Below are 12,087 nucleotides of genomic sequence, written 5' to 3' on the forward strand. Positions count from 1 at the left end.
CTTTGGTGAAGAGCCTTCTGGTCATTTCAGGAGAGAGAGTGAATGAAATTCTTCCTTTGGTGAAGAGCTTTGTGGGCTTCTCAAGAGAGAAAGTCAATGAAATGTTTCCTTTGGTGAAAAGCTTTGTGGTCTTCTCAGGAGAGAAAGTTAATGAAATGCTTCCTTTGGTGAAGAGCTTTGTGGTCTTCTCAGGAGAGAAAGTTTGAGAAATGCTTCATTTGGTGAAGAGCTTTGTGGGTTTTTCAAAAGAAAATCTTCTTCATTCTCTCAAAAGCATTGTGGGATTTTCAACAGGGAAAGTCAAGAAGCATCCTCTGTTATTTTTGGTGCTGCTTTTGATAGTGTTGTGTTATTTTTGTCATCTTTGGACTCTTATGAAGATGATCAAAGGCCCTGTAAAGATGATGAAGGCCCCTGGAAGGAATTACTTGATGCCTAGAATACTTTTTGAGAGCAACAGAAAAGCTTACTTTCAGGCTTTGTGAGGGAAGTGAGGGGAAAACAGTTTATAATCTTTCTTTTTGGGGCTCTCAGTGTTGTGTTTTGTAGGCCTTATTTTGTTGATCTTTTTGTTTTGTCTCTGATGGTTCTTCAGCACTTGGCCTGTTTTTATTATCTGGGAATGGAAATGATGTTACTGTTTAGAATTTCCATACATTGTTTTTTTCCTTTTTTTGATTGGTAAGCTGGGGTTAGGCAGGACCCCCACCAAATATCATAAAAGAAACAATACAGCTACAAATAGAGCGGCATTAGAGCCGAAGAACACGAGGAGAAATCCTCAATAGAACCCCAACAGAAAAACAAAGACCCTGGATGCCCAGAGGAACACGAAGGGACCAAAATCCCAAATCATACTACACCCAATCTGAGCCATACCGAGATGACCTGCAGTAGAGAAGCTAGCAACAGAAAGATGACCTCAGGGGGAAAGGGATCGGCATCCAAGTGAGAGGAACAGTTACATGCGCTGATAGAGAGTTCCTATGGAGTCCATATCAATGACTTGCTGAATGGGGGAGTGGGCAAGTCCAAGAACCATGTCTTCTCCTTTAAAGGGACAGTCTATTTTAGATAAGTAATCTGCAACAGTATTAGCTTCTCGCCAAGAGTGAGAGATTTCCCATGATTCCATGTCAGATAAGATGATGTTTAGTTTGGCTAATGTAGAGATTGCTCTCCAAGGACACTGGTACTTCTTGAGGATAATATTTACCGCCGTTTGGGAGTCAGATTCAACCCAAATATTACGAAGGTGGTTCTTGGATGCCATCACCACACCTTGAAGAATGGCTTTTAATTCCAGCAGGTGAATAGCTTCGACTTCAACATTCAGAGAGAAGAATCTAATGCCGATACCTTCATGATTTCTCACAATTCCTCCAATACCAGCATTCCCAGCGGTTAACGATGCATCAGAGTTGATTTTCACTTTCCCGAGGGGGGGCTTCTTCCAGTAGCACCACCGCTGAGCCTTTTGATTGTGCTGGTTAGAAAGATTGAAAAGATTAGAACAGATTGGATTTGGGGTGCCAAGCTCGTCTTCGTTTTGGAGGAAAATCAACTTGATCTTGACAGTATGGAGGATATTTTGGAGAACTTGCTGCTTGTGGGATCGAGAATTGCTATGAATCCTGCTATTCCTCTCAAACCAAATGAAGTAAATTGAAGCATGCCATAGGAGTTTAATTGCCATAGCAAAAGCACTTTTGCCTCTGCAATGATCACGGATCCAGGTTTCTTCATCAGTAATGTCCTTCACTCTTCTTCTAATATTCAGCTTGGTCAGAATGGAATGCCAAATCCATTTGGAGTATGCGCACCTGAAAAACAAGTGGTTAATACTTTCAGAGCCATGAGTGCATAGAGGGCAGTAAGGCAATGCCTGAATGCCCATTCTGATGAGTCTGTCTGCTGTGAGGAGCCTTCCCCATAACGCTTGCCAGCATGTGAATGCATGCTTCGGAATAGCACTAGGAAACCACACTGAGAGAGTCCAAGGCGGTTTCGGGATTTTCTCACTACTGGAGTTCCAAGCTGATTTAATTGAGAATTTCCCATCGTCCTTTGGTTTCCAAATAACCTCATTAGAATTCCCCAAATTTAAGATAGCTTTGTCAATGGTGCTTTTGAGAACATGAAGCTGAGGAAGGTTTAGAATTGGGCCCCAGATTCCGCCCTGAAGGATATCATTTACATTAGCATTTCTACTGATGTTAGTGAAAAGAGAGCTATCAGTGATCAGGTTGACTAAAGTGCCATCGGGATGCCAAGGTTGATTCCAAAAATTAATATTTTGCCCATCCCCAATGGAATAGCAGATCAATTTTTCCATCAGAGGTCTCACCTACAGAATCCCTCGAAATCCCCAAGAGGGGTTGTAGGGCATCTTCATAAGCCAGATATTTTGCTTCCTGATGTATTTTCTGTGGATCCAATCCGACCATAGAGATTTTCTATTAGACAAGAGTTCCCAGAACATATCATTTGCCCTGCAACATTGAGGTCTTTTACTCTCCTTATGCCTAACCCCCTTCATCTTTTGGATGACAAATTTTATCCCAGGCTATAGGGTGCATTTTATTTGAAACATCAGATCCAGACCCCAAAAAATTTCTGAATATTCTTTCAATTTCATCAATTGTGCTCTGAGGCAAATTAAAAGCAGCAGTCCAATAAATTTGAAGAGCATTCAGAACAGAATTTATCAGCTCTAATCGCCCTGATCTTGAAAGGAAACGATTACACCAATAAGAAATCTTTTTCCTGATTTTAGAGACCAAAGGCTGGCAGTCTCTTGCTGACAACCTGCCAGAGAAGAGGGGGAGACCCAGATATCTTACTGGTAAGTGACCTTCTGGGATTTCTATCAAAGAACAGATTTGAGCTTTTGTGATGTTATCAACCCCTGTAAAGAAAATGTAACTTTTAAGGAAGTTGGTGGAAAGCCCGGAGCATTCTGTGAATTTTTGAAAGCAGCTAATTAACCCTCTACAGGAAGGGATGTCAGCATTAGAGAAAAGCATTACATCATCTGCAAAAAGAAGATGATTGATGGTGAGATCTCCTCTTGAGAAGGGAGATTTGAAAAGTCTAGATACTTGGGTTCCTTGAGGATTGAGGAGAACATTTCCATGGTTATACAGAATAACAGGGGAGAGAGTGGGTCACCCTGTCTAATCCCATTAGTAGAGGTGAAAAATCCTTTAGGAGAACCATTTAGGAGAATGGAAAAAGAAGGGCTGGAGATGCACTGGAAAATCCAATTGCACCAGGTCGGGTTAAAACCAATTTTCTGCATGAAACTTAGAAGGGTGGTGTGACAAACATTGTCAAAAGCTTTTCTGAGGTCAAGCTTAAGGCACATTGCAGGACGGGAGGCAGATTTATGAAAATTATGGATGATATCATTAGAGAGAAGGATGTTTTCATGAATGACTCTGCCTTTGACAAAAGCAGATTGATTAGGGCTAATAATCTCACAGAGGATAGGTCTAAGCCTAGAAGCTAAGATTTTTGTAATTATCTTGTATAGGAAATTACAGAGGGATATAGGACGGTATTTGTCAGGGGTTCTTGCATCCGAAGCTTTTGGGATTAAGCTAATGAAAGTAGCATTAATTGATCTAAGAAGTTTACCCTTTTGGAAGAAATTTTCAACAGCTTCACTAACTTCGTTCCCAATGAGGAACCAGAAAGCCTTGTAGAAATCTCCATTGAACCCGTCGGGTCCTGGACTTTTACCACCATCACAATTCTTGATAACTTCATCAATTTCTTCCCTCTGAACAGGCCTGGTTAACCAGTTGGAAAGAGCAGGGGAAAGTTTCTTTATAGGTTCAGGAACAGAGTCAAGAATGGGAGTGTGGTCATGATTATTTAGGATATCGGAGAAATACCTGACAAAAATATCTTCAATCTGATGAGGATCTGAAACAGTTTCACCTCTGTCATCAGTGGTTCCATGAATGCTTGTTCTATTGATAGAAGAGTTGATAGCAGCATGAAAGAAGTGGGAGTTTGAATCTCCTAAAGCCAACCAGTTGATCTGAGCCCTCTGCTTTAGCATGGATTCCTCTTGGTTAGCCACCCTGAGATATTTTTCTTTGGTTTGAGCAACATATTCCCTCATATTGCAATCCCCTGGATCGGCATTAGCCATAGCTTGGCCGGCTTCGAGACCCTTTTTTATGAGGGGGAGTTTTATGTCTATCCTCCCAAAAACGTCACGGTTCCATGTCTTGATCGCATATTTCACTCTTTTAAGCTTTTGGGTTACACGAAACATGAGAGTCCCTTGGATTGGTAAGTTCCATGTACGTTCGACAATTTCAAATAGAGAGAGATCATCGAGCCACATTGAGTAGAATCTGCAAGGTTTGGGAGAGCGATTAGTGCGATCCTGAAGGTGAATAACAATAGGTGAGTGATCAGGGAGTATAGGACTGGTGTAGTCTGCAAAGGAAGATGGGAAACTGGAGAGCCAATCATCGTTGACAATTGCACGGTCTAGTCTTCGTAGTTTGTAGTTCCCAACTCTGGTACTATTGGACCATGACAATGTCTGCCCCAGAGACTTGAGATCAGAAAGGGAGCATTCCATGATGCAGTTATTAAATTCTTCTATGTTTTCTCTGCAAGGTTCAGAACCTCCAAATTTTTCAGAAAGGAATCTGATAATATTAAAGTCTCCAAGGGCAATCCAGGGTATCCCAGAGTGATTGACTTGATTGAGAGTTTCCCAGAGTCTTCTTCTTTCTCTACCATAATTGTGGGCATAAACAGCAGTGATAAGCATCCTTTTCTGAATCTGAGATATCCAGATCTCCCCATGAATATGCTGATCGGACTCATTGAGCTTGGTGAAAGTTAGCTCCGAAGGGTTCCATCCAACCCAGATTCTCCCATTAGGAGCATAAGAGTAGTTGTTAACAAATTTCCAATTGGGCATAATTTCTTGAGTGTAAGAGATGAAGTGGTCCTGAGTAGCCCTGGTTTCTACGAGGCAGAGGAGGGAAAGGTTTTCTGAATAAATCAAGTTTCTAACAGAATCCCTTTTGAGGGTTGTACCTAGGCCTCTAATATTCCAAACACCTGTCTTAATCATCATTAGACTGGGTGGGGGAGGAGATTGGGGCCAAGTTATCGGCAGATGATGATTTCCCTGTGAAGGTGTTGTGAGAGAAAAACCAGAAGGATCTGGGTTCTCCGCAATATCTAAATTCAGAAGGGGAAAGGACTGAGGGATTGAGGGGTGCTGGGTAGGTCTTGATGGAGAGTGAGGGGAGGTGAGCGAGGGGTTGGGGGGTGAGGGGAGGGCTGAAAGTTGATGGGAATGAGGCCTTGATGGGGAGTGAGAGGAGGTGGGATTGGGGGTTAGGTAGAAGTTGATAGTTGATGGGAATTTCCATACATTGATGATACACAATGAATATGTGATTTCCACTAGTTTTCCCAGCATTTCCACTCATGCTCTCTGTGTTTTCTAGGAATCACTACATTTCCACAGCTTCTGTGTAACTTGTTGAAAGGGGGCCAAGTCGTGGGAAAGGTGTGAAATATCATTTTCCTAATAATAATTGGTTCAAGTCAGTCAAAAGGAAAGGGAATAACACAATTCTGTGTTGAGATAAAAGAAAATTTAAAAAAAAAAGGAATGAAAAAAAAGAGTAGTCCACTCAAAATATATAATAGAGGGATTTGCTAGGAACCATGGCAGAAATGCAGGCCGGCATTTGCATGAGAAAGAAGCCACCTAAGCTCACTTTTCAACAGATTTTGTCTTATTCATTTAATTCATCTGAGGTGGCTGGCTCTCTCATGCAACAGCTGGCCCGCAAAATGCCTGCGATGGTCCCTAGCAAATTCCTATAATAGAAGAAAAAATGTAGAAAAGGATGAAGGAAAGAAGAAAGAAAGACAACACCATGTGTTCGGTTGCACAAGAAATAGGGAAAATCAAAGCAAAAGAACATGTACTTTTGCCACCAATCAAAACAGTGGAATGCTAAAATCATTTCCCTAAAACTAATGAGGTAGTCTGGTTCATCGGAACTATTACGTTTTAGTGACATCAACCATTCAAAAGAATTCTCATCAATCCAGAGATCATTTCAATTCCATTAGTAATGAGGATTCAGAATATCACACATGATCAAATTCGCAGAGCAAGAAGCCATTGCACAATTCTCTTCTGATCTCGATAAAGCCACTCAGAATCAATCAGCGAGAGGTCAACGATTAAGCGACTTGCTTAAACAATCTCAATCAGCCCCTCACGTGGAAGAACAAATACTTACTATTTATACTTGAGGTGACATCTGCCAATCAAAATCGTTTTACTTATCAAAAGGTAGTCAAACACATACTAATCTCATCAATGGGGTTCTTATTTGAGCATATTTGCTTAGTTTTAAGCTAATAAAAGTGAATATGCAAATGTGCAAGGAATGCTAAACTGAAGTGCGACATTGCAGAAACCCAACTGCAAGGGCACCCCATTGGATCCACATCACCCAACTGCATTTAGAACGGTGCTGAAAAATTTTAAATCAAAAGAATGATAACGCAGTTGGGTGACGTGGATCCAATGGGGTGCCCTGGAATGGACATGTAATACATGGATGGATGCAAGACCCGTTGTTGATTGGCCCAGCCCAAAAAATCTTAGGGCCGAGATTGCACATCTTACAGACATAAGGCGGATCTCTATCGTTTATTTTGGCAATGGGTCCCATCAGTCCAGCAGCGAGAGGAGTCCAGGAGAAAAAACTACCTGTGGTAGTTATATACATTTTCCCTCATGAAAATTTTGTCCCCCTTGGTCAAGCCCATTTACTTCATCACTTGAGCTAGAAAGGAAAGGATCAAAGGTAGGAACAAATACCATCTGAGGAGAGAAACTCCCAAGCACCAGCCATTCAAAAAATGGCTTAACAAGCCACCGAAATCTAGTCTCGGTCAAGTACCATTCAAGAGATATATAGATAGACAGATACATAATACCAGATGTTCTTAAATTACAAAGAAACTGCAAGAAAACCAGGTTACAGTTCTACCACAACAGATCTTTACACAGCACAGTCCATAACTCTCTCAAGCCAGGCTCTCGTTCGCCGGAGCCTGAGAATCGTCTGCTGGAGGCTGAGAAACGCCAGCCAACTTCTTATACTTCTCAGAACAATCATGAGAAAAATCGGACATGGCCCGGAAGAGCTCCGGCAAGTGGGACTTTAAACTCCCCACAGACTTTTCCCTCACCTGTCTGCAGAGTTTTTGGTGCTCTTCCTCCTCTTCTTCCAACCTCTTCTTCAAAGACTCCACCACAAACTGCCTATCTGTCGCAGGGTCCTTAACATTCGTGCCGTGCCTATTTGGGTCCTCATCATCTGGTGGGGTCTGCCGCTCCAAATACTTGCGGTGCCAGTCCTCGAACGCCCTATTCTTACGGGTGTACTCCTTCCTCGTCTCTTCACATTTAGCCTTCTGTTTCCGCTCCTCTTGTTGAAGTATCATAATGGATTCTATGACTGCCGCAAAGCTAGATATCGCGCTCTTGGCCTTAGCTAACTCGATTGAAAGTTTTTCGAGCTGTTCATGCCAGCTGTGTAGAAGAGCTTGGATGGGAGGACGTTGAACCCTAGGTGGGGATGACACCTTTTCCTTTAAGCTGCTTTCGATTGGGATTAGGTTAAGTTTTAACCAGCTGTTAAGAGCTTGGATGTACTCTTTCTGATGACTCATGAGTTTTTGGAACTGTAAGCTCCACTCGCTGACAATCCGCCACAGCTGAACAGTTCGCTCATGGTGATGATCGGTGGTCTCCTTTGCGGCATTTGAGCTGTCTAGGGATCTGAGATCTCTCACAATCTTGTACTGTCTGTCATGATGAGTGTGCATGGTTTCCCACATCTTTGCCACCCTGTGAGAAAAATATAAAATCTAAACAAATCCAGTTGCAACACTGTGTTCTTAAGTCTGACAAAACATCTGGGAAATCACATGTGTTCAATCAGATGAAGAACATGTTGTGTTATCAATTATAAATTGAACATGACCATCTTGCTTTGAAGTTCTTTAAACGGCACAATAGATAGATCAATGTTGGTTCAGCAAAAGCATGACAACTATAATGTAAGATGATTCTGGCATCATAATAAATAAAAAATTTGACAGATGACATATTTTCATTGATACTGTACTAAAGTAATTACATTGGGGATCAGGAGTCCCTCCTGGCATTACGTAATATCAAAGAAGACTGGCCAGGGCATACCCTGAGCCAAAGATCTGAACAAAAACAACGACAGCACAGTGTGGGCCCTTTCTTCATGCATTGATCCATGGTCGTGCCTTATACCACAAATAATACAAGAGAAACTTTACCCGACCAAAGCTCTGCCAGATTCCAGCACTACAATCCTTCCAATTATATCCATCGTCTTCGTCAACAGCCTCCAAAAAACTCCATTACTTCTTTAGCAGCACCACCACCACCACGACATTACTTTCCAAGCATTGGAATTTGACCTTATATGGGACAGGTACTACTGCTATCTTCCCAATCTACCATTCTAAAATATCACCTGAACACCGACCAACAGAACTATAACCAATCGCCATGGATTCCACAATACCCGACATCCCCTCTGAACATCCCTTTTTCCTTCCTCACTCTGCTTAAAAGTTAAAACAACAAACAAAGCATATCTACTCAGTACTTCATTGGGTTAAGGTCCTCATTACCCAAGCAAAAGTGAGGGCTTACTTTTTAATATGAACATTTTTCAAACTCCAAGAGAAGCTGCTCTATCTCAACAAACTCCTCATATGGGATATTTTCCCCTAGACTCTTTTTCCGACTAAGAAGATCTTCCACCTTCTCAATCCCTGACACATTATATTCTTCCCATCGAATAAGTCTCTCTTTCTTTTCATCTTCCAAGAACTTGTTGAAAAAAGGGTGCTTGTGCATCGGCGAATAGGTTTCTTTTACATTGTAAGTACTTGTAAGGTTATAGAATGTCTCTAGTCGATTGTTGGCCGCCTCCTTAAAAAATTTCCATTGATTTTTCTAAAAAGTTTTAATCTTTTCTCTTGGTGTTGGAAGTACCTTGGAGGCCAGATCTTCATTGTATACCAAGGCCCGCAATCTACTTAAAGTTTCTTCCATTTCTACTACGTCAAAAGGACGCTTCCTAGATTAAAGCTAGGATGGCTCACTCAGGTTTTCCATTTCTGAACGTTCTAGCTCCTCTCTTTTCTCTCTTTTTTCCTTCTTTGCTAAGAATGCCAAAAGACAAACGGAAATATTTCCTTTCATCTATTCGCTTCATGACCGCTTCCAGATGACCCTGGCCAAAATCTAGAGGCTAGGTGTCCCTCCACACCCCCAATGGCTTATTCTAGGTGCCCCTGATATAATTAAACTTTAGAGTGGCCGTCACTCACCCTGTCCGATTCCCCAAAAAACTTTTATGTAGCCAAAGTAATCATTCAAATCGTTCCATCTCAAAAAGCTTCTTCACCTTTCAGAAAAGATTTAAGTTATAATTTCAATACAAGAGCCTCTATAATACTAAGATCCTCATCAGACATATATTTCCAATTTTTCTTCCTCTCTTCTGTAAAAAAGCTAAAACCACACGCCATCTAGCTCGCCCATGTTAGAAGCTAGAGAAAATCCAAGATCTTCACCCAAAGACGGTACAGGCCTTAGGTGTCCAACCTCGATAGCAAGGTAGGCCAAAAATACCTTTTTGATATCTGTGGTTTCTCCCTGCCAGCCCCAATCGGACAGGCAAAGATGAAAATGGAGGCACATTTTTGGAAGGAGCACCCTGCACTTTTCCCGCCCATGGTCCAGCAGATTTGAATTTTGAAAACAGGGGGCCAGGCTCCGACGAGTCAATGGTTCTCCTGACTTGGGTTTTACAGGAGGGTTCAGGGCGGATCGTAGCCTGGACCACCGTCGGGCCGCCCGGAATCTCCAACCCAAGATTCAGGGGAGGCTTTGCTAGAGGTAGAAAGGGAAGTGATGCAGATATTAGGATTTATTTCCACATTATTTAGTTTCTAGTATTTTATTTCCATGTTATTAGTTTCTAGGATTTTATTTTCCATGTTATTTTTAGGAATTCTTATTTTAGTAAGTTTCTATCTTTTAGGTTGTTTATTTGCCTATATATAGGCCTCTTTATAGCTTATTTTAAAACTTTGATGATTATTGAATAAAGATTCTTCTCCCTCTGATTTCCTATCTTCTTCTTCCCTCTTCTGATTTCTTCTCTTCTCTCCCTAAATTCTTCTCTTCTTCTACTTCTCCCTAAATTCGTCTCTTCTTCAGGTTATTTTCGTCTCTTCTTCCTCTATTCTTCTAATTCTATCTCCTTTCGTCTATTTCTCTCCCCTTTCCTCAATTTCTCTTCATAGTGCTGCATCAATTTGGTATCAGAGCTAAAAGATCCAAGACTTAGAGATTGCAACCAAACAAGAATTTTGTGCAATTTCCGATGCCCCACAGCCAAACCCCGAACCAGTTCTCATACGTACCCGAGGCTTTTAGCCCAGCCACACTATCGAAACCCCAAGCTGCAGCCCCTTGAATCTCAGCCATATCTTCAGTTCAAAGTACCCAGAACCCTTCCTGTAGTTTATTTCCCTTCTTAAAAAAAAAAAAAACCCAAACCCAATTTCATAGCTGCACCAAAAACTAGTTTTACAAAACCTGCAAAACGAGTCCGATATTTCCCCTAAAACCAGTCCCTTCTTCTACCTTGAAACTTTAAACCCAAAACCAGACCCTAACCCAAAACCAGCCCAGAAATCCCTCCCACTTGCAGTCCACTGTTGCAGCCAACAAACCCTTCACAAGATCCATTGTTTCAAGCCCCCTCTCACTTCAACTTGAGTTCCAAATTCCAAATTCCAACCCTGACCAGAGAGTTGCAGAGAATAAAAAAAAGAAGTGAGGAACGTGAGCAGCGGCCGCCATTGACAACCCACCTTGCCGGAGCTTCCATTCACCATTCACCATTCACCATTCACCGTCGCTCGCCGTCGGCCCCGCCGCACCACTACCACGGCCACTCCAACTTCTTTCTATTTCTGTGTTGTTCTTGGTTGAAGAAAACCAATTGGGTTTAGCAAGTATCGAACAAAAAAAAGAAAGGAGATAAGACCCTAATTCAAAAACACTGATTCAGCCCCTTTTGCCCTTGGTTTTGTAAAAATCTGAAGAAGGATTGCAACCGGGCATTTCTTTTGCTTGCGAGTCACCTCGCCAGTTGGCGCATTCATCTCGAAACCAACTAGCAATCTGTAACTTAGAAATTGTTCTTCTTTCCAGTCTCTTGGAAAAACCGGAAAATCCACACTTGAATAGCAGAAACATCAAAACCCCAGTTAAGGTATTTGATCAGGGCTCTTTTTGAAGGGAGTGATATCACCAAAGTCTTGAAGTAGTTTGGTAGCCTGCGGGCCATATAAATCCTTGGGTGGTAAGGACCACCAGTTGAAGTAGTAGGCGTCAATTTGGGAAGTGCAGTGATCTCACCAATGGTTGCGTGAGAGAAAAGGAAAAATCACCGGAGTTTCTGTTTTGAAGGATACCAGACATTTGAAAAAAAGGCAAGCCTATCTCTTCATCTCTCATATGTGCCTTGAAAAGGGCAAGTCTCTTTTTAGCTGCCTTGCATAGCAAGTTACTCCTTTTCATTGAGTGTGCATTCCTCTCACGTCTCTACTATTCCCACGGTAAGTTGCCTTTTCCGTAAATAGTGGTACGAAGCCTTCTTTCTTCTTCTACTTATCTATCCTGTTTAGAAAAGGCTATCACTACATGCATGTGGGACCCATTACCTATCAAGTATCAAGTTATCTGTAACTTGAGCACCCCAATCACTTTAGTCAGTGACGTGGCTTCTGTCACGTGAGTAACAAAAGAAAAAGGAAAGCTTTTCTTTGCCCCCCCACCCCCCCACCCCTCTCCCCTCTCCCCTCTCCCCTGGGCACCCCATCCCAATTAGGAAAGGCCTAATTCTACCCCCTCTTTCCGTAGGTACCCCCCAACAAAAAATAAATAAAAAT

The 12,087-nt window shown here is 41.9% G+C and overlaps 3 protein-coding genes across 3 annotated transcripts in view; all 3 read right to left on the reverse strand.

Moving 5' to 3' along the window:
- Window positions 1-584: 584 nt before the first annotated feature.
- On the reverse strand, window positions 585-5,461 carry LOC143869954 (uncharacterized). Its single transcript, XM_077376494.1, has 2 exons — window positions 3,900-5,461; window positions 585-2,908 (listed from the first exon to the last, which is right to left on the reverse strand). The coding sequence occupies exons 1-2, from the start codon at window positions 5,459-5,461 to the stop codon at window positions 2,902-2,904; spliced, it is 1,569 nt and encodes a 522-aa protein (XP_077232609.1). The 3' UTR covers window positions 585-2,901.
- LOC143869953 (uncharacterized) lies at window positions 962-2,335 on the reverse strand. Its single transcript, XM_077376493.1, has one exon. It carries the CDS (start codon window positions 2,333-2,335, stop codon window positions 962-964), a length of 1,374 nt encoding a protein of 457 aa, XP_077232608.1.
- Window positions 5,462-6,956: 1,495 nt separating the features above from the next.
- The window catches only part of LOC143856168 (nitrate regulatory gene2 protein-like), a 29,194-nt gene continuing 24,063 nt past the window's right edge, over window positions 6,957-12,087 (reverse strand). The window contains exon 4 of the mRNA XM_077366274.1: window positions 6,957-7,921. Within this exon, the coding sequence (XP_077222389.1) occupies window positions 7,096-7,921 (826 nt within the window). The 3' untranslated portion in view covers window positions 6,957-7,095. The remainder of the gene's footprint in view (window positions 7,922-12,087) is intronic.

The sequence above is a fragment of the Tasmannia lanceolata genome, unplaced genomic scaffold (genome assembly GCF_043159265.1).
Source record: "Tasmannia lanceolata isolate RefF3 unplaced genomic scaffold, GAP_Taslan_0.1 ptg000003l, whole genome shotgun sequence".
Lineage (NCBI taxonomy): Eukaryota > Viridiplantae > Streptophyta > Magnoliopsida > Canellales > Winteraceae > Tasmannia > Tasmannia lanceolata.

What these genes read in the sequence shown, in the direction of transcription:
- LOC143869953 (XM_077376493.1), bottom strand. Translation starts at nt 2,335, where the DNA reads ATGGAAAAATTGATCTGCTATTCCATTGGGGATGGGCAAAATATTAAT.
- LOC143869954 (XM_077376494.1), bottom strand. Translation starts at nt 5,461, where the DNA reads ATGCTGGGAAAACTAGTGGAAATCACATATTCATTGTGTATCATCAAT.